At 41.9% G+C, this 21,592-nt stretch overlaps 1 protein-coding gene across 2 annotated transcripts in view; it reads left to right on the forward strand.

Annotated features, from left to right (window-relative positions):
- Positions 1-21,592, forward strand: part of GLI3 (GLI family zinc finger 3) — a 245,694-nt gene that overhangs the window by 111,226 nt on the left and 112,876 nt on the right. For both annotated transcript variants that reach the window (XM_083577565.1, XM_083577564.1), the window contains exon 4: positions 5,841-5,873. In XM_083577565.1, coding sequence (XP_083433691.1) covers positions 5,841-5,873 — 33 coding nt within the window. The remainder of the gene's footprint in view (positions 1-5,840; positions 5,874-21,592) is intronic.

A 21,592-nucleotide genomic window follows, 5' to 3' on the forward strand; every position in this document is an offset into this window, starting at 1 on the left:
CTTTGGGAAATAAGCTCAAAATCAGGCAGATTTCTTGATTAAAGAAAGAACTAACTGTGCACAAATTGCTGCATAACAATTTGTGAAGCATTTGTGTTAGAAATGTAGTGGAAACAGAAGACTGATACACATTTTTCTGTTATTCCCTAATCAGGATTTTTTAAAAATGTGTTTTTACATTCTTTTGGTAGCCATTGGTGGATGAGTCTTGCTGTTTATGAAAATCAATGAAATGTGATATATAACCCATGGTTTAAGCACACACAATTTAATATCCATTGTGTAGTGCTGGAACAGAGCAGTATAACTATGCTGTCAATTTTTATTTTGGTATTTTTTTGAATGTGTGCAACAAAGAAATGGAAGTGATTGCACGTAATGTAGTTGCGACTACAGGTGTTTTCTAGTCAAATTATTCAATAAATCAAAATCAGGCCTCTTGCTGTAGGTATTGTTTAGAATTGGATATTTAAAAGATTGTCAGTAGTTTTCCTTTGATTGAACAAGACACTCCTGTCAGGCAAAAAACATGTTGTATTTTGATGAATGGTTGCGTTAGGAGACCAAGTCTAGGGACATAGCAAATAGCAGTTCATATTGTACTTAACATCCATTTTTTAAAAAACTTGAAAGCTTATATGCATAAATGAAAGAAGTCTTAAATATCCTTTCAAGCTCTTAACTGCTTACCCGAAACTGTAGCTCTGTAACGGCATACAGTCTCCCCTCTGTAGTAAAGAATATATGCAACTTGTGTTTGTTGGCCTGGAACTGATTATCTCTTTAGTTAATTAGTTCTCAGCCCCAAAGTAGCCTAACCACACAGGACGTAGTTCTGTATAGTTTGTCCATAATGGCTGGGAATTTTAGGTTTCAGCATTCTTGGGAATAAAATGAAATTGCAGACCATGAGCAGCTCCTTCATGTCTACCAGAAAAACTCTCCAGTCCTAATACTTTTCTAAAACCAGAGGAATTACATGGGAACAAGAGATAAGAGGATTAGGCTCTCTAGATACCCAGCAACATGTACACAAATGCATCTCCAGGGCCTTTTTTCATGTTTTCTTCTTGGGGCTTCTTGGCTAAGCGCATAAGAATGACAGGAACCTTTGGTGTCAGTGGGAACACATCTGAGCTAATCAAATATTCTACGCTTCTTCCCTCTTAAACGTGAAATAGAGACCCAGAACAAAATGTTGTGAGAGTTGCAAGGTTGATGCTGAAAATGGCAACCCCACTCTTCCCTCTCTTGCTGCTGTCTGGTAATACAAAATGTGAAGCATAATAATTCCTCTGAGTTTCCTTATCCTCTCTTCACCACTGGGGCAGGGAAACCCAAAGGATCTTGAGGCCATATTGTGTGTTTCGTGTTGCCAGATATCTCCAGAGGACAAAGGAAGTAATACTGGGCTGCCATTTTCAGTGGCAGTCACATATTTCTCATGGGTAAGCTGAAAACATGACAAAAAATCTAGATCGCATGAGGAAAGGAACTGAATATGTTTAATATGGACTTAAAAAAATCAAACGGCAGAGAACATTTGTTGACTTACTTTTATTAAGGATGTTGTGATTACTAAGACCCAGCAAGGATTTCTCAAAAATAAGTAATAGTACCACTCTATTCTGCCTCGGTCAGACCACAGCTAGAATACTGTGTACAATTCTGGGCACCACAGTTTAAGAATATTGACCAACTGGCATGTGTGCAGAGGAGGGAAACCAGGATGATAAAGGGTCAGGAAACCAAGCCTAATGAAGAACGGTTGAAGGAGCTGCATATGTTCAGCCTGGAAAAGAGGAGACTGAGAGGAAATATGATAGCCATCTTCAAATATCTCAAGGGCTGTCACATGGATGAGGGAACAAGCTTGTTTTCTCCTGCTCTGGCACCAGTGGCTTCAAGTTACAAGAACGGAGATTTTGACTAAACATCAGGAAAAGCTTTCTGATAGTAAGAGTTTTTCGGCAGTGGAATGGTCTCCCTTGGAGGTTTTTAAGCAGAGGTTGGGCAGTCTTCTGTAATGGATGCTTTAGCTGAGATTCCTGCATGGCAGAGGGTTGGACTGCTTGACCCTTGGGGTTCATTTCCAACTCTACAACTCTATGATTCTGTTATTATTGGAGTTGTTGTTCTCATCACCCTCATAATCAAAATAATGGAAGAAATAATAGTTCTTCTAAGCCATGGGTAGGCAAACTAAGGCCCGGGGGCTGGATCCGGCCCAATCGCCTTCTAAATCCAGTCTGCAGACGGTCCAGGAATCAGCGTGTTTTTACATGAGTAGAATGTGCCCTTTTATTTAAAATGCATCTCTGGGTTATTTGCGGGGCACAGGAATTCGTCCATTTCTCTCTCTCCAAAATATAGTCCAGCCCCCCACAAGGTCTGAGGGATGGTGGACCGGCCCCCTGCTGAAAACGTTTGCTGACCCCTGCTCTAAGCTGTTTCTAGGAAGTGCAGTTTGTTCTGACTCTTTCTTGCATCTGCAGCTCCTGCAACATCTCCCGCCCCATTTCCAAAGCTTCCCTAAATCCTCCAGCAGATCTTGAGGATGGGGGCCATGGGGCAGTTGCAGAGGGGAGGGAGGGAATTCCTATGTCAGAAATAATGTGTTTTGTTCATGGAAGGGAAATTAGGATCCAAGCTGTGGTGATGCTGCCTCAAATTGCTAGACTTTAAAAGTAACACGAACCTTATGCACAGTCTTGCATTATAGGGATAAGAAACACATTAGGAGGAAAGGGAAAGAAAAGTAGAAATACTTGTATTTTTTAAAGTCAGCCAGGATAAAACAAAGTGACCAGATATTTTATAAGGAGATATTTTAATTTTTTAAAAAAACAACATGAAAAGAGTTTGATCCTGGGTGATGGGAAATGGAAAAGGAATTTAGACAGGAAACCGAGAGGATAAACATGGCTGATCTAGAAGGCTTGTCTATACGGAGTGAAGGTCCAAGGAAGAACAGAGAGACTGAGCAGAAGAAAAGATAGATATAAAGGGGCAAGACCCTGGAGATATTTGAAAGTAAGTGCAAGAATCTTAAATTGGAGACCTAAAGTGAGAAGGAGCCATTGAAGAGAGCAGCACAAAGGAGTCATATGATTGGAATGACAAGTAGAAAATATCACATAGTATGTATTCAAAAAACCCTTGGATAAGAGGAGATACAATTGCTTATCCGCAGGCATTAACTCACTAGGTGGTTCTCTTAGGCAAACCTTTGCTCCTTGACCCAGCAGCGCTTATTTAATGACCTGTTTTTAAAATGTGCATATTGCTTTTCAATAGACTTCAAAGTGGCTGCACACAGTTTTTAAAACCAACAACTTCATATGAAAATAATAATATTGAACTGCTTTAAAGGCAGCTGTGTATGTGAAGCTCTCTGAACTCTCTAAAGACCTGTATCAGTTCTTGCCCCTAGCAGAATGCCTTCGTTGCGTGCCTGAGAACTTGCACGTGCCCTTATAGAGAAACATTGCCATAACTGTGGTTTAGCTGTCGTTGGGGACAGAATCTACCCAGTCTTGGGACTCAGCAATCAAAATGCATCATTTCTAAGTCTCTGAAATCATTTATCCTTATAAGCCTTTTCATTGCTGCTAATGTTTCTGAATGCTTGAAAATCTCTTGCAACTGCAGCCTGTTGCCGTACAAAGTTGCTTATCCGAGGAAAGCTCACGCAGTGTCAGATCCTGAGGTGTTTGTTGTTTATGGAGGTTTCAATTAGCATCTGAGTGATGTCACGGGCGAACCTTTCTTCTCCATGCAGTTACCTGAGACGCTTGATGATAACATGTAAAACTGCTTGTCGACTGAAAGGTTCTGTCATGCAGTTCTGTGTGTATCGTTTGGGTGCCTCTGTAAGGCTGACAGGAAAGCCATGCATTAAAGTGTGCCCTTCAAATATGCAAGATTGTGTTCTGTGAAACCTTGACACTTATTTGGTGCATAATTGGAAGTGTTAAGTAGGACAGGTACGTTTCTGGTATGAGCTTTGTTTTAAACATCACGTGTAAATTGTTTCTTTGTACTTCTCTAGTCTGAAGTTCACAGATAAAACTATATCAGTCCTTTCAGGGCTCCCATTTCTATATTTTTAAGAAGACCAAATTTTATACATGCACACCATTCAAAATTGTTGGAATGTTGTATTTGAGTATATATAGCTGCGTACCAAAATTATTAGTAAGATCAAACAACTGTGAAGAAAGTGTCACTCTGTAAAATGTCTGGAGGATGGTCTTGTCCTGGTGCCTTTGCAGCCTCAAAAATAAATGTTCCAACAGGTACTAGAGGTGGAGATCTGTGGGCAAGGTGATAGCTGCCAGTTCTTGGGCAGAATATGGCCTGTGGAAGGCAGGTTTTAGTGCCCTGCATAGCTCATTGCCTCACCCCATGGTTAGCCAAACCAGAATAAAACACGCTGAATAAGAATTATTATGTAAATTTGCATGATTTAGTCAGGGAGCAGAGTCTAGTATCCAAAATTTTAACTGCAGGTGTAATTGCCGGTAGCTGCAGACACATCCCATGCTGTGTCCAGGTTAGTTGGAAGCCCTGGGAATTAAACAGGGTGAGGGGAGAGACTTACAAAATGCATTTTGAGTTGATTGAATTGAAAAATAAATACAGAAGAGAGCCCGCTTCCTTCTTGGACTAAGTATTATGATAAGTAGGTTATGAATGGAAAAGGATAAGTGTCCTGCCATTTCTAAATAAGTTGTTCACAGTTAACCTTCTTTATTGGAGAAAAGTAGGTTCATGAGCCCAGAGTTGGACATCAGTGAGAAAAAAGGGTTCAAAAATCTTGTTACTACTTTAGTGTGAAATCTCAGCCCTGTGCTGCTGTCACTTGGAACTTTCTGATTAATTTTAACTTGATCAGCATTTCACCCTTAAATAAATATGAAGGCTAAATTTCCCAGTAATTAGAAAATATTTGAAAGCAACTATTGATTTTTCTCTTTACTTCTCCTTCTGCTCTTAATTCAGTTGCCTTTTCTTTCTGATCAGAATCAGGCTGCTTCACAAAGAAGCTTTACAGACATGTGCAAAAAACTGCAGAAAACAAATGTGTTTGAAAAAAAACATTTATTTATTTAAATTGCTTATTTATTTATTTATAATGTGTAAATTACAGCACGTCATGACCTCTTCTTGAGTTGGCACCTGGTCCAAGCCCAGATCTGTTGTTGTGCAATATGTGGCATCATCCTAAAGTTACAATCCTATCTATACTCACTTATCTGGGATTAAGTCCCACGAAACTCAAATGGACTTACTTTTGAAAAGACACCCATAAGAATGCACTGCACATTATAGGTTGGAGCTAGACTAAGGCGGCAGTCCTAGGCTGCCATTTAAATTCTGTGAATAAATTTAGGATAGTGCAGTATAGTAAAGTTTAGGATCATTCTGCAAGACCCTGAAGAGGTGGCTGTGTAGTAGGTATATCCTACTTTTTGCAATAGGGAAGAGAAGGCGGTACTTTCTTAGCTCCCCCCACCCCATCCTAGTTACTAAGGGAGAGGAAAGTACAGTACTCACTATATATGGATAAGTCATTGGCTTTTAAAACGGCTCCTCCTGTTCTTATTTGTTTTCTAGCACAACAGCGATGCATGTAAGAAAAGACGTAAACTGATTTCACTGGTGCAAAAGAGTGGCAGTTTAGGAAGCTGGTGTCCTGAACTAAATATCAGTTTTGCAGATGAAGCCAATAACTGATGGAAATAAATGCATTCAAAAATCACGATGCCTCTTTAATGAATTAGGTGCCAAGGTTTCTTTAAAAATATTGTAATGTTCTGTGTGTTTTTCTCCCCCAGATTCGGCCCCTGCTTTGAATTCTATAAAGTACTGTAAGTAAACTTTTTTTTTTGTACTTGATTTGTTATAGTGAACATTCATTTTCAGTGATACTTTGTTATGTTTGTTTGAATGTCATCTGCCATAAAATATATTTGAAATAAAAATGTGCAAACACTCCAGGGAAATGCTCCAGTTTTAGCTAAACTGCTTGGCCGCCGCCCCGCCCCCCTGTGCCTGAATTATTTTTTCTGAGGAGGAACTTCCAAAATTATTTTGAAATGAGCTTTAGCTGATATATCTTTGGCAGTTGTAAACTTGAAACAAATGCTAGTTGAGACATCTGATGCAGTGCCCTTTGAGGAGGGAGATGAAGGCTGTCCTGACTGAATGGAGCATCAAAACAAAAGCCTTAAGTGAATATTTTATACCTTTACTGTCTCTGCTTCTTCCCATCACAAATGCTCCTGGAGAGCTTCAGCTGATCAGAGTGAAAACAATACCAGGCTTGATGTTGGATTCCATATAAGGGGGCTTTGTAGAGCTTATGACTCATGGGCAACCTCTGGATTTAATCCTGACCCTATGAAGCTGCCTTGTATAAACATCCATCCAGACCAGGCATTGGGATAACCAGGCCCAGGGTTCTGATATGGCCCTCTAGCTTCTCTGTCTGGCCCTCAGGTCTCTGCCCAGGCCAAACCCTTCACTGTCCTTGCTCCATACTCTCCTCCAGTGTTTTTGACTGCCTGGAATGTATGTACTTCCTTCCTTCCTTTGCCAAACTTAATTAGGCATTACAAATATCAAGGTAAAGGGTAAAGGGACCCCTGACGATTAGGTCCAGTCGTGACCGACTCTGGGGTTGCGGCGCTCCTCTCGCTTTATTGGCCAAGGGAGCCGGCGTACAGCTTCCGGGTTATGTGGCCAGCATGACTAAGCCGCTTCTGGCGAACCAGAGCAGCGCACGGAAACACCGTTTACCTTCCCGCCGGAGCGGTACCTATTTATCTACTTGCACTCTGACGTGCTTTCGAACTGCTAGGTTGGCAGGAGCAGGGACTGAGCAACGGGAGCTCACCCCGTCACAGGGATTCGAACCGCCGACCTTCTGATCGGCAAGTCCTAGGCTCTGTGGTTTAACCCACAGCGCCACCCGTGTCCCTGTTACAAATATAGGCCATCATAAAATATCCATATTTAAAATGGTAAAATTTATACAAATAAACAGCCATATAAAAAATGTAATAATGAGGATTTCCATTGGATTTTCTTCCCGCTAAATAGTGTCATTTGCCACTCTAAGAGATACAGTGGTACCTCGAGTTGCAAACACCTTAGTTTACAAACACTTCAGGTTACAAACTCGGCTAACCTGGAAGAATTACCTCGGGTTGTGAACTTTGCCCTAGGATGAAGACAGAAATCGTGTGCCGGCGGTGCAGCGGAAGCAAGAGGCCAAATGTTCATTGCCTTGAATGTGTCATAGAACTGAGACAATGCCTCTTGCTTACCTGGATAAAGGATGGAAATATCTGTGTAGGGATCTGTGGAAATGTCTGGCTTTTGTGTGACGACGTAGAGCAGGGGTCAGCAAACTTTTTCAGAAGGGGGCCGGTCCACTGTCCCTCAGACCTTGTGGGGGGCCGGACTATATTTTGGGAAAAAAGAAAGAAAACAAATTTCTGCGCCCCACAAATAACCCAGAGATGCATGTTAAATAAAAACAACATCCTACTCATGTAAAAACACCAGGCGGGCTCCACAAATAACTCAGAGATGCATTTTAAATAAAAGGACACATTCTACTCAAACATGCTGATTTAGAAGGCGATTGGGCTGGATCCGGCCCCCGGGCCTTAGTTTGCCTATCCATGATGTAGAGTCACATCCATTGACCCACCCATTCTTTCCTCTTGTTCTGCCCCCTTTCGCCTCAGGCCTCATCCACTAGTGGCATGCAACATCTGAAATGTTGCCCACAAAGTCTCTTGGAGGAGACTGATTTTCTGGATCCATTTCAAGCGGGGTTTTGGCCTGGTTTTGGCAAAGAAACTGCCCTGGCCGCCTTATATGATGATGTCCGTCAATCCTTATATGATGATGTCTGTTAATCCTCCTTGACCTCTTGGCAGCTTTCAGTACCATTGATCCCTGTATCCTCATGGGGAGACTATCTGAGTTGTGGGTGGGTGGCATTGCTTTGCAGTGGTTCTGGTCCTACTAGGATGGTTGTCTTCAGCGGGTGATGCTTGGGGGCTGCTTTTCAGAACCCTAGGGGCTTCAATGTGGGGTCCCTTAGGGCTCAATTCTATTCCCCATGTTGTTTAATATCTATATGAAGCTGCTGAGTGGAGTCACCCAGAGTTTTAGAGTGTGCTGGTGACGCACAGCTCTACTTCTCTTTTACACCCTGCGAGTATGGCAGTGGATGTGCTCGGCCGTTGTCTTGCCTTGGTAAAGGAATGGAGGGTCTTCTCCATGTCCTTCTTTCCCAAGAGGTTCGGAGGGTGACAACACAAGAACAGGCCTTCTGGGTTGGGGCTCCCAATCTGTGGAATGCTCTCCCCAAAGAGGCTCGCCTGGTAGCTTCATTGCATTCATCTAGGCACCAGGCAAAAACATTCTTCTTTACTCAGGCCATTAAATAAACTATGGCCTTTTAAGAGTGATCATTATGCATTTTATTATGCTTTTATTATTGTGCTCCATATACGGTAATGTGATCTTAATGTTGTACACCGCCCTTGGATCTTTTGATACGGGACGGTATATAAATCCAATATACAACAACAACAACAACAACAACAACAACAACAACAACAACAACAACAACAGGGTGGCCCTTGAGCTGTAAAATTTCCCCATCCCAATCTAGCCCGTGCTGCTTTCCAGGCTCTCGAACACAGGTTTTTCTGAGATCTTCTGTCTGTGATTGTTTTCAACTGGTTATGACAGGGATTGATACTTGCAGTGAAATCTGCCTGTGCCACAGAGCTGTGGCATCTCCTCATGGGTAAGATATAACTGATAATGAAGGCCAAATAGAGGAGAGAAAATACCTATCTGATTTCTGGAACTGTTCAGGTTGTGCCCATGTCAATCCGGACTGCATTACATCCAATTCATTCAGCATTTCCCAGTGAGGCGTGCCTGATTCCTGGACTTTTCTGGGATGTCTAGATTTCTACACATTTCTGTTCTTGATTCCCCTGTGTACATTATATATCCAGGCAGCTTCATGTTGCATAATTAGAGTAAAATGGAATCTGAACGTGAAAGTGGAACTGAGGGGAGTTTTCTCAATTGATATTAAGCACACTTTTCAATCTGGAGTGTATCAGTGGTGAAAGCTAAAGACCGCTATTAACAAATCTGAATGCACCTTTTGTCAGTTAACTTTTTCATTTGTTTACACATGTGGGAAATGGTGGAAAATGTCACATGTGAAAATTACTCAAGATAAGAGTTTCACTGAAAAGGACTTGCACTATTCTTTTAAATACATGAACATTTTGTGGCCCAAACCCAAATACTAGGCCTGCTAAGACTTGATGCTGGTGCAAATTATTTATAACTGTGTATAAAGATGGAATGCCTTCAGGATATTATGGCTTTGTTCTCTTCCCCCACCCATTTCTAAAAGAACCTATGGGAAATAAATAATAATTCTATGAATATGAATAGAAAGTATGAAAAATGACCAAGTAATATATCTGTGAAGTCGCTTTCCTGATGTTCAGGTTGTGGCTTTCCTCCCTGGAAATCTAAGGAAGTGTCTATTTCATACCCTTCCATTCAGAAAAATGATCCTGGCAAGCAGCCAACTTCCCTCATTCTCTTTATCTAGGATTCAAGTGCCACTTTCTTTTCTCTCTTTGCTACCCTTCCTCGGCGCCTCCCCCTGTGCATTCACTGCCTGTCAGGTCTGTAACCAGTCCAGCAACAAGCGGGGGTCATAAATGCTGATCATAAATGCTACCACTCCCCCCCCCCCCCGCAATTGGCTTCAATGCAGTTTCAGCATTCTTGTGGTTTTTCACTTTTCCTTCTTCCTTTTTCCTTTTTGCATTGGCCACTTGATATGGCATACTTTGTCAGGAGCATCCACATACATAAATCATGGCTTTCCCCTTGAAATTAGGGAAATGATTGAGGTCCCACTCATATGAGTTTTTATAGGAAATTCCACAACTTTTACCTGGGTTTCCTACTTTTGGATTTTTTTCTTTAGTGCAAATGTATCCCAGTTATGTGCATAGAAGTTGTTGTTGTTGTTTTACCTGCCTTTCACCCTGAGGTACCAGGTTAGGGCACAATGATTTAAAATATCATGAATGCATTTATCTGCACATTCCAGAACATGAACTATTTCATAGAATCATAGAATTGTAGATCTGGAAGGGAATTTGAGGTTCATCTTGTAATAGATGGAAATATTGTAGCTCATTTTTATTACTAATACAAAACCAAACTGTGGGGGAAATAATGAGGTTCGAGCCCAATAACCTGTGCTGCTTAGAACGGCCAGTAGCATCCAGACTCCAATTGTCAGTCAAACAGGAAGTCTATTTAGGCCAGAGCTTTCCAAAATGTGTGTTGCGACACGTTAGTGTGTCGGCTGCAGTGTGCAGGTGTGTTGCATGAACGCTCCCACACTCTTATAAAGGGTTAGTTTGACCTCCGGTTTGCTAGTAAAACTAAATTGCTGTGTCACAAAATGATGCATGTCTAAAAAGTGTGTCACCAACATGAAAAATTTGGAAAGCTCTGGTTTAGGCATTGCAAGGCCAGTGAGCCTCAACCAGCCAGTAAGTTGAGGAGTGACACACCAAATATGGAAGCAGTGCAAGTTTTTTGGGTTGGTATTCAATGTCAGACCTACTCAGAAAACCCCCCACTGAATTTAATAAACATCACTAAGCTAGGTTCATTAATTTCAGTGGGTTTACTCTGAGTAGGATTTAGCTCGTCTTGTGAAGCTGGAGCAAGGCAAGGTGCAAAGATTGACCTTGCAGTCATGCTATGCTTCTAAGGTGCTTGGAGTACATTCAGAGCACTGAGCAAGAGTGTTAGAAACTCAGATTTATAAGCCAGGCACCAAATGGCTCCTTACACCAGGGCAACAGTCGCCAAAATGGAAGGCCAGTGATCCCAGGCATGCACCTCCAGATGCTGATGTCAGGCCCCATCCTGGCATTCGGGCATCTTCACTTGGTCACAAGTGGCCGATAGCCAGGTGGAAAATGTGCCTGGCACCAGGCAAATTCCGAACGCTGCTGTGCAATGTGGATAATTTCAGGCCCAGAAACAGGGCAAGGAATGATTCCTACAGTCATTGCTGCATTTTGTAGGCACTCGAAGCACCTCAGAAGTGCTGCACAGTGGCTGAGATGATCTCTGGTTCCAGCTTCAAGGTTTGGAGGATGTCTGGGTTCATCGTGCTCACCAGAGGAGGCTGGATACTCACCATGATGAACATTTTGAGTGTTCTTGTACGTAGGTCTCTTGACTCAAACTTAGAGCGAGACAAAGGGGGTAGTTAAACAGGGAAGTAATGCACCCATTTGATTGTCAAACTCTGGTAATCTTTGATTTCTACATATTCTAACAGTTTGAGACACTATTTATTGTTACATTTTTATTTTTGAATATTTTGCTGGTAGGCATGCACCTGCAAACTTGAACTCTCTCTAGCAGAACTGGAAGACTATCAAAGCTCATTTGTTTATGCTTTTGGACTGTCTTCAAGTTTTTCTGTGTTTTAAGGTTTGGGCAACAACTCTCTTCAGGTCAATAGACTTTGACACTATGAAAATGACCAGTTATGTCTACCAAAAAGTCTTCCAGCTACAAGTACTGATATTTTGATCAAAACTTTTCTCTATCTCTGACAGAAAGCGGTAGAAGCAGCAGGGAGTGACAGCAAGTTCACTCTTTTTGAAATGCTGTGCTCTCTTAAGAGTGAATTCTCTCTGTGGTAGGCAACTGGAACTCCCAAAAGTGTCAGTAGGAGGCCTGCATGTCTGTTTAGGGTGCAAATAGACCTTCCTCCCCCCCCCACTTGTTTGGTTGTATTTTCTAACTGAAATATAGTCAGCTTAGGTTCCTTTCTCAGGTATTAATCCGTATTTATTTAACTGCAATTTTATCCTGATTGCCAATTTTCTGCTTTTTTCCTGGGGGAAAATATTTTGCGAATTGTGAACTGTATTAATGATTTTGAAACAAACAAACAAAAAAGCAGTCTTTAAGGGCCCTGAAGAATAGGCTCTTGAATGATTGCAAGGAAGATGTTAGTTAGCGAATGGGTCAAACCAGCAGTGTATCTGCCACTCAAGGATAGCAGCCCAGTTTGGGGGGCGGCGGGGGGGGGGAGAGCAAACTGTTCACAGTTTTTTTGGGGGGGAATTGCTTGTTTAATTGACTTTATGGATCTAATATTTTTTGTTAGTTTCCTCCCTAAACTGAGATGGTAAACAACAGATTTTCCCTGGAGGAAATAGTGGGTCAGCAGAAGTGACCCTGAGCCCTAGAGTTGGAGACTTGAAAATACGTCATGGTCTGCTGGGCCATGGCTGATTTTCATTTTTAGATACATCTATTTAATATGATTTGTATGCTGCTTTGCATTCATGTGGTGGATGCAGAGCAGCAAGAAACTGGACTTGTTGTGTTTGTTCTCTCTTTTTGTTTTGTTTTGCAGTTATTTTAAAAAAGCCTTGAGTTTCTTAGTTTTAAAAAGCATGGAATTAGGCAAATTGTAAAATGGACTTGGAAATCACAAGATTTGAAACTCTTAAGGCAGTGTTACTTGGGGTTTGTAGGTTGTTGACCATGTAGGTAACATGCTTTGAAAGTTAGCATATGAGGGACTTCCGGGGTGGCGCCATCGGCAATGGTGGACTCCCTCTGAACTGGAGGGACCAGCTCCGTGCGAAACAGGTCGTTTCCGCTACGGCGAAGCGGGGACCCTTTAAAAAATCACAGGCAGATGAAGCCTGTGACCATGGGACTCTGCGGGCACCTTTAGCGCCCCCCCAACCCGCAAAGGAACCCATTAACGGGCTCCGAAGCAAAGAGGGGGAAGTGGCGCGGTGCTGTGAGTCTACTGCTTTTTCCGTGGAGCGAAGCCGCATAGCCGTTGCCGGAGAGCGCTGCCTTTTTCCTGGGACAATTTGGCATCTAAAGAATCACCCGTGAGTACTTAAAACTTGAACAATTGGACTTTAAATAAGGACTGGCCAGTAGAGAGGAATTGGACTTAAAATTTACTTCAATTTGGTACTGAAACGGGAAGGTCTAAACAGGAAGTCAGCCTTCCGTTTCTTTGTAGTCAGAATAAAGCAAAGACAACGTAAACTAGAGCTTGGAGAATTACTTTTAAAGGATTGGCTTTCATCATTTAAAATCGTGGAACCCCCCTTCGGTAGCAGGAGAAGAAGGGGGATCTCTTTTTGGACTGTTTAAACCTGCAGAAGTGAGTTTAAAGTAAAGTAACTTTCCACTGTCCTGATCCTGGAGCGGAGTGTCAGGACTGACGTTTGAAGCTCATTGACCAGAGACAAATGTTTTTGACAGACAGCTAAAAGAAAAGTAACATAGTGACTCCATTGTTTCCTTTCGCATTTCCAAGGAACAAATATTGACTGAATATCTTAAAAAAGAAACTTTGTTGCTATTGTTCTTAAAAGAAAGAATAAACAGAAGTTTTCCCCCTAGAGGGAGACTGTGAAATTGTAACCAACTTCAGGAGCTTGCAGCTGTTACAGATTACAATCGTGGGAAAGGACTTGTGACCTTGTAGGACAATGTTTTCAGAAGCTCTGTTGGGTGCTTTCTGTAAAATAAATGCCCTATTGGATCAGTTAAGCCAGAAGACGGATTTGATGACTAATGCGGCCAGAAATTTTGAACAGGCAGCAGGAAACTACATGGAGCCTACCCAGGAACTAAAACAGGAGTGTGCTATGACAGCACAGATGAGAGAAGAGGATACTGGTGAATCCTGGGTGCCAGAAATGGAGGGAGTTGCGGCCCTGCAGGATCATGAGCCTTTGGATCTGGTAAATGAATTTGGAAAAAACCAGATTTGGAAAGATAAAGTTTGGTTTGGTTTGGAAATGGGGGGTTGGACTGACCCTCCCATGCAGGGATGTTTGGACTTTCTGAGTCTGGTAATGGGCTGTCAGATGTTTGGAGCTGTGGGGGCTCTTAATTTTGGAGGGAATCTGAAACAGGTGTTTAAATATTACATGGAGTTTAGTCTGGACTATGGAAATGGGGCTGATCTGCTGAAAAGGGTCAAAAACATTACTAAGCTGGAGTTCCCACGAGTGAAAGGAAAATATGAAGAAGAGTCGCGGAAGGGACATGGAAGAGACTTGAGAGCCTCGGATATAAGGATACCAGGTTAATGCGCTAGATTAATGGGACAAAAAGGACTGACAAAATCCAGGACCAGGAGGAAGGGACGCTGGATGAAGATTGGATTGTTTTACTTTTTTTTTCTCTCTTATCATTAGGACTGTTTTAAAATAATTAATGAATGTTAGAAAAATGTTGAAATGGAACTACTTGGTTCTAGTAAAAATGTTTAAAGAATTAAGTTAATGATATGGATATGAGAAGTTGGTAAAAATAAGATTTAAGTTTTAAGTTTTAAGGTTTGCTATAAGACAAGATGAAAATAGATTAAGATAATGTAAGGACAAAATATTATGAACTATGGAAAGGATTTGCTGTGATAATTATTAACCAGGATACAAGAAAGGGGAGGAGGAGGTCAAAGAAAGAAGGTAATGAAAGTTAAAAATGTGAGAATGATGGATGTATTTTTTTCTTCTTCTGTTTTTCTGTTTTGTCCTTTTTTCTGTTTTTTCTTTTTTATAATTTTAAAAAATCTTTAATAAATATTATTTAAAAAAAAGAAAGTTAGCATATGAGGACTTGCTTAACTTTAGGCTTTTTAAGATTCTAGTTAGAGAATGGTTCAACCAGTGTGTCCCAGTCGACCAGAAAAACTAGCTTTTGACCAAGTCCATAATATTTCCTAATTGAAGACCAGGAACTAATGTCCACACTAGTACTTTTCCTTTCTATAAGACCTATGCAATTCTTTTGCAGATTAATCCATTCCATGTCCTTGTAATGCCACTAATTTTATTGTTCTGCATCCAGCTAATATATGAGAGTGAACTGTCCCGATTTCCTTTCTTAGCTCACATAAAAGCACTGATAATCAGCAGAGGATTTCAGCCCCTGCAGATAATCTCTTCAGGGTTATCACTTACTTAACAAATGGATGTGTGAAGTATTTGTAAAAAGGCTTTTTGAAGTGAAGTTCCACATGGTTGCAGCTTAGAGCTGAAGACAAGGCAGTGTTTACACAGGGCAGAAGGTTTTGTCTGCCCAGTGTGGTTCTTCTCAAGTGCTAGTAGTCTAAGGCTAAACTGTTTGCCTTTCTAATGAAGTGAACTGTTTGTTTGAAATATATGGCAGAAGGTATTTAAATAGGCCCTAAAGTAAACCATAGCACTGTTCAAATATGCCCCCTGCATATCTGCTTGGGGAAGGGAAGGAAAACAATTTGGCCACAGCTTACCTCAGGGAAGAGCAGTTAAGGGAACTGTTTAAATAATAATAAACAGATAACTGCCACAGTTCCTTACAAGCCGCCTTGTAAGAATGTATATATACTAGTAGCTTTGCATTAATGTAACTGTTTTATATGTAACTCTGCATTCTTGTAATATTTTTGTTCAAGTTGTTTGTTGTTGCTTCAGTTTTCTGTACACCACTTAGATGTATTTTTAATATATTAAGTGGTGTAGAAATTAAATCACCATCACCAAATGTTCTTCATATTGGGGATTCTTCAGTGCTGTGCTTAGAACGGCAGGGCCACCACGAAAAGCCTCCATAATTTCTACGGTTTAAAACAAGGATTTAAATGTCACTTGTGGAAACACGAGCCCTACCAAAAACAGCCATTTCCCCCCTCATCCACAGAAGGGAAGATGGCAGGATCCCCAAGGATGGGCTCTTTGGGGAGCTGGATTCAGTCACCAGGCTCCTCGGCAGACCAACTCTGTGTTACGAAGATGTCTGCAAACATGACATGAAGGCTGGCAGGATCAACCCTGCCATGTGAGAATCCCTTCCAGGCGACCGCAGTGCCTGGAGACAGTCAGATCATGCGTCCACAGCAGTGACCAGAGGAGGAATGACCACTGGGAGGAGCGCAGAGAGAAGAAACGCCACGGGGCATCTGCAGCAGCACAACTGGATGTCTTCATCTGCCCCGACTGCAACAAAAGAGTTTGGAAGGTTACAGTGCCTTCTGTGGCTGTAGGGCATAGTTACCCTCACATTTCAACCCTCCCCATTAATCGCCTTAGGCAGATTTTCCAGATGTTCCTGTAGAGATCGGGGAAAGGACCGTAAACAATAGATACTGGAATTTCCTTGGGCAATTATTACCAAGAGGGTTGTTGTTCAATACTGTATTGAAAAAGTGTGTGTGTGTGTGTGTGTGTGTGTGTGTGTACTATATACTTGGGGCTGGGGAAAGTTTGGATAACTTAATAATAATTCTTTTCAAGTGCCATTCAAATTAGGAAAAAATTAGCATATAGCCTTTTGTGTGATTTTGAGACCGGACATTTACTATTAAGGGGGTTAATTTAAAATGTGTTGCTAAATATATCATATGAAGAAAGAGTGCCTAAACTGATGCAATAGACTTAACTGTAGATTTTCAGTAGGTTTTTAAAATAAGTCTTCATCTGTGCTTTGTATGCAGTTGTGAAACAAATGCAACAAGGAGTCCTTTAAAAAAATGCGTTTAGTGTGCAATAAACACACTAGAATTTCAGTGGGTTTTCAAAAAGCTACAATAGTGGCATTAAGAAAAGACATTCTCTTTGAAGTTACTGACCAAAAAGGGAATGCTGTCATCTCTGTCATGAGCATTTAAACTTTTAACCTCCAACCTTTGTGTCAAAGCATTTTTCCATATGGATGTAAGCTTACCTCTCAAGCCCCCTCGCGGTCCCATTTCCTTCTTGACTCGGTGGGGAATGAAATACTGAAATGGTGGGGAAACCAGTTGCCTCCCATCCCCAAGATAAAAGGATCACGAGAAAGGCCTCTTCATCAGATCTGAGACATCCAGCATGCTGACACAGGGGGAGAGGTGCCCCTTTAGGTCCCAAGAATTAAGTCCCAAGTCATTTAGGGCCCTACAGGTCAGCACTAGCACCTTGAGAACACCTCCTGGAAGCACATTGGTAACCAGTGAAGTTCTTTGAAGATTGGTGTTACATGATGCCTGCTAGTTGTACCAGACAATCTACATTCTTCACCAGTTTCAGTTTTCAGGTTGTTTTTAAAGGCAGCCTCACACATAGTACATTACAATAGCCCAACCCCAAATTAGAGATTATTTTAGACCATCATCTTCTTATGTTTGAAGATAGATGATATTTGTTTTGTGAATTACTTTGTGTTTATTTTTATCAACAGTGTGTGTGTGTGTGTGTGTGTGTGTGTGTGTGTGTGTGTGTGTGTGTTTGGATGTGTGTATAATGTATGTAAACCAACAACAACAATAACAACAACAACAACCACCACCACTGGAGACAGAGTATGGATCACTCTGGCCAGGTTATCTCTGGCCAGGAAAGGCTGTAGCTGGTGAACCAGCAAGATTTGGAAAAAGACACTGAGCCACTGACATTACCTGTGTCTCTGCTGATAGTTCTACATCAAGAAGTATCCCCTAACTAGACACCTGCTATCTCCATCTAAAACAGGCTTCCCCCCTCCAATTCCACCATCTAGGAGCCACCTACCCTCATCCAGCACATCACAGCTTCCAAGCACCTGCACTGCCTCATCTGACTCATAGGACAAAGATGTATTCAGCACACTGATGGAACTGCTGTCCAAATACCCTGATGACTTCACTCAGCATCTTCATGTAGTTGCTAAAGAGCATGGATGACAAGATGGAACATTGTGGGACTCCACAACACAAATGCCATGGGGTTGAGCAAGAACTCCTCTACTGCAGCAACCATCCCTGCAAGTTGATGTGAAGCACCATATCGCTGTGCCTCCAACTCTTACAAGAAAGCAGATTCTGCAAGATATTATGGGCAGTGGTATCAAAAGCCTCCAAGAGATGAATGAAAGTCAACAGATGCACTTTCCATTTGTGTCCCAGTAGAGGTCAACTTTCAGGGCAACCAAGGCTGCTTCAGGGGCAGAAACAGACATGAAAGCAAACAAAAAGGGGTCTAGATAATCCACCTCCCAACATCTCTTGTGATAAACTACATATTCTGGTGGGGAGTGGGGAATGGTCCACAAAGCAGTATGTCTTACCACTTGCTTACATATTTGTGCCCTAAAGGAATGCTGTGAAACACTCCAGATGCTAGTTTTGACCTATAAAGCCTTAAACAGCTCAGGACCGCAATACCTCAAGGACTGCCTCTCTCCATCTGAAGCTAGGACCTGTGTTACTTTATAAGCCGGAATAGCAGAGGTGAAATCACTAGACCAAATCTTGTAGTGTACAAGTCAGTGATGAACCAATTTCACCTAACCTATGTCAGTTCCATAAGTTGGAAGTGTCTGTTGCATATCTGTGTTATGGAGTCATGCATTCCATTTCCACCAGGTAATTTATCTGAATACCAGTTGCTGGGGAGCAACAGTGGGAGAAAGCTATTACCTTCTTGTCCTGCTTGTGTACTTTGTGGAGGCATCTGGTTGGCTATTGTGACGCTAGAGAGGCCTGTGGTCTCTCTGATCCAGGAAGGCTTTCCTTACATTTCTAAGAAGATGCATGAGTGATTCTTGCATCTATTATCCTACCATCTCATATTTTGGTATTACCCTTTGCAGTTACAAAGCTGACTGTCATGGCATGCAAATTCAGGTTAAAAAAAAAAATCATGAGGCATTAATGTATTTCCAAGGCACAATTATTATTCTTTGAATTTGTAACTGTGAAAAGCTTAATATAAAGACAGGCTTACTAGGAACTGTGCCCTGCTAGCATTGCTCTCCAAACCCCACTGACTCCCCTTAGTGCTCATCAGATTTACCTTAGACTAGGGTAGGGGAGCCTTGTTGGCTCCACAGCCCAGATCCTTATCTGGATTGGCCGCATGGGCCAAATTTGACAGATGAGTGGAGCTGCACACATGCCAATCACATGATAATACAATGATGTAAGGTGATGATGTAAGAGGGATGTGGGTGGCACTGTGGGTTAAACCACAGAGCCTAGGACTTGCCAATCGGAAGCTGGCAGTTCGAATCCCCACGACAGGGTGAGCTCCCATTGCTCGGTCCCAGCTCCTGCCAACCTAGCAGTTCGATTTCCATGGAATCCCATGCTAAAATGATACTGCCCTTCCTCCCTTTTAACAAGATATTCTTATGTACACCCCTTTTCATTTAAGGAAGGGTGTGCCTTAAATACCCCCTTAAAAGTTACCAACCTAGGCATTTTAGAAGGGGTTTCTATGAAGGTTTGCATGGACTCTCCTGCTTGAGCAATGGTGGAAGAGTGACACTGCAGTTCACAGCACCAACGCTGGCAGCAAAAGTAACTGCAGTGTGATAGCAGCATTGTTGTTGTTGTTTAGTTGTTTAGTCATGTCTGACTCTTTGTGACCCCCTGGACCAGAGCACGCCAGGCACTCCTGTCTTCCACTGCCTCCCGCAGTTTGGTCAAACTCATGCTGGTAGCTTCGAGAACACTAACCATCTCGTCCTCTGTCGTCCCCTTCTCCTTGCGCCCTCCATCTTTCCCAGCATCAGGGTCTTTTCCAGGGAGTCTTCTCCTGAGGTGGCCAAAATATTGGAGCCTCAGCTTCAGGATCTGTCCTTCCAGTGAGCACTCAGGGCTGATTTCCTTAAAGAATGGAGAGGTTTGATCTTCTTGCCGTCCATGGGACTCTCAAGAGTCTCCTCCAGCACCATAATTCAAAAGCATCCATTCTTCGGCGATCAGCCTTCTTGATGGTCCAGCTCTCACTTCCATACATCACAACTGGGAAAACCATGGCTTTAACTATACGGACTTTTGTTGGCAAGGTGATGTCTCTGCTTTTTAAGATGCTGTCTAGGTTTGTCATTGCTTTTCTCCCAAGAAGCAGGCGTCTTTTAATTTCGTGGCTGCTGTCGCCGTCTGCAGTGATCATGGAGCCCAAGAAAGTAAAATCTCTCACTGCCTCCATTTCTTCCCCTTCTGTTTGCCAGGAGGTGATGGGACCAGTGGCCATGATCTTCGCTTTTTGATGTTGAGCTTCAAACCATATTTTGCACTCTCCTCTTTCACCCTCATTAAAGGGTTCTTTAATTCTTCCTCACTTTCTGCCATCAATGTTGTGTCATCTGCATATCTGAGGTTGTTGATATTTCTTCTGGCAATCTTAATTCCTGCTAGGGATTCATCCAGCCCAGCCTTTTGCATGATGAATTCTGCATGTAAGTTAAATAAGCAGGGAGACAATATACAGCCTTGTCGTACTCCTTTCCTTTCCTCTTCCTCAGTAGCATGTTGGACGCCTTCCGACCTGAGGGGCTCATCTTCTAGCGTCATAACTTTTATATGCCTGTTGTCTTTGTCCATGGAGTTTTCTTGGCAGGGATACTGGAGTGGCTTGCCGGTTCCTGCTCCAGGTGGATCATGTTTGGTCAAAACTCTCCACTATGACCTGTTCATCTTGGGGGCCCTGCCCGGCATAGTTCATAGCTTCTCTGAGTTATTCAAGCCCCTTCGCCAGTGATCCATGAAGGGGGATAGCAGCATTAGCTTCTTGTTATAAGTAGGGGAAAATGGGTGTGTGATAACTATTTCTGAAATGTGTGAACCTACTGGAGAGTAAGAAAGGACTGGAAAAAGTAACCCTCAAAGAAGGAAGAGAGATTCTGGCAAATATGGTTTGGTAGAACTCAAAATAATCTATAGTAATGTAACAAAGTTATTAGGGAACACTATATGTGAAAATATACTTGAAAGAGCAAGAGCAAGTCAGTATTAAATAACTAAATCACTCTTTGGAAAGATTTACAAAACTTTTGGGCAAAATGAATGATGTAGAAGGAGTAAAATATGTGGCATTGGTTCAGAATTTGGTATAGTACTAAAGGCGTCTTATCTGGAAAGAAAGATCAGAATGATGGAAAAGGAAAATAGTCATAGGCTTATACTCAGAGGAATGTACACACATAGTAAAAGAATGAGATTTAGGTCTGGAAAAGTGATCTGTGTTTGGATTTAATTTTCTTTAATGATTTGGCAGACAGAAAACTGCATATTGGGAACAACTGCCAGATTGGGAAGTTGTGGGTTTATGTCAGTAATGACCATTTAAATGGCAAAAATAGAACTGCAGGATGTGGCTGCAATCCTATCCTTATGCTCACTTATACCTGGGAGTAAATTCCATTTTACTGTATGGGACTTACTTCTGAGTAGACATGTGTAGGACTGCATTGTTGCATAATTCCAGGCACAAGCCTTTCAGCACTGTGGGAGGCAAAGAAGAAAAAAGAGAGGTGAAAATTATGTTTTTACTAATGATTAATTACTTTATTGTATTTTTTTGCCTAACACAGGGCAATCTGTAGGTGGCATACAATCAAGTTTACAAACATATAGAATTGTTAAAAATATTAGAAAATAGATCAGAACATAAAACATGAGGTTCCAAAGTGGCTCATTGCTTCAGAGTACAAATCTATCAGC

The sequence above is a fragment of the Podarcis filfolensis genome, assembly GCF_964270895.1.
Source record: "Podarcis filfolensis genome assembly, chromosome: 12".
Lineage (NCBI taxonomy): Eukaryota > Metazoa > Chordata > Lepidosauria > Squamata > Lacertidae > Podarcis > Podarcis filfolensis.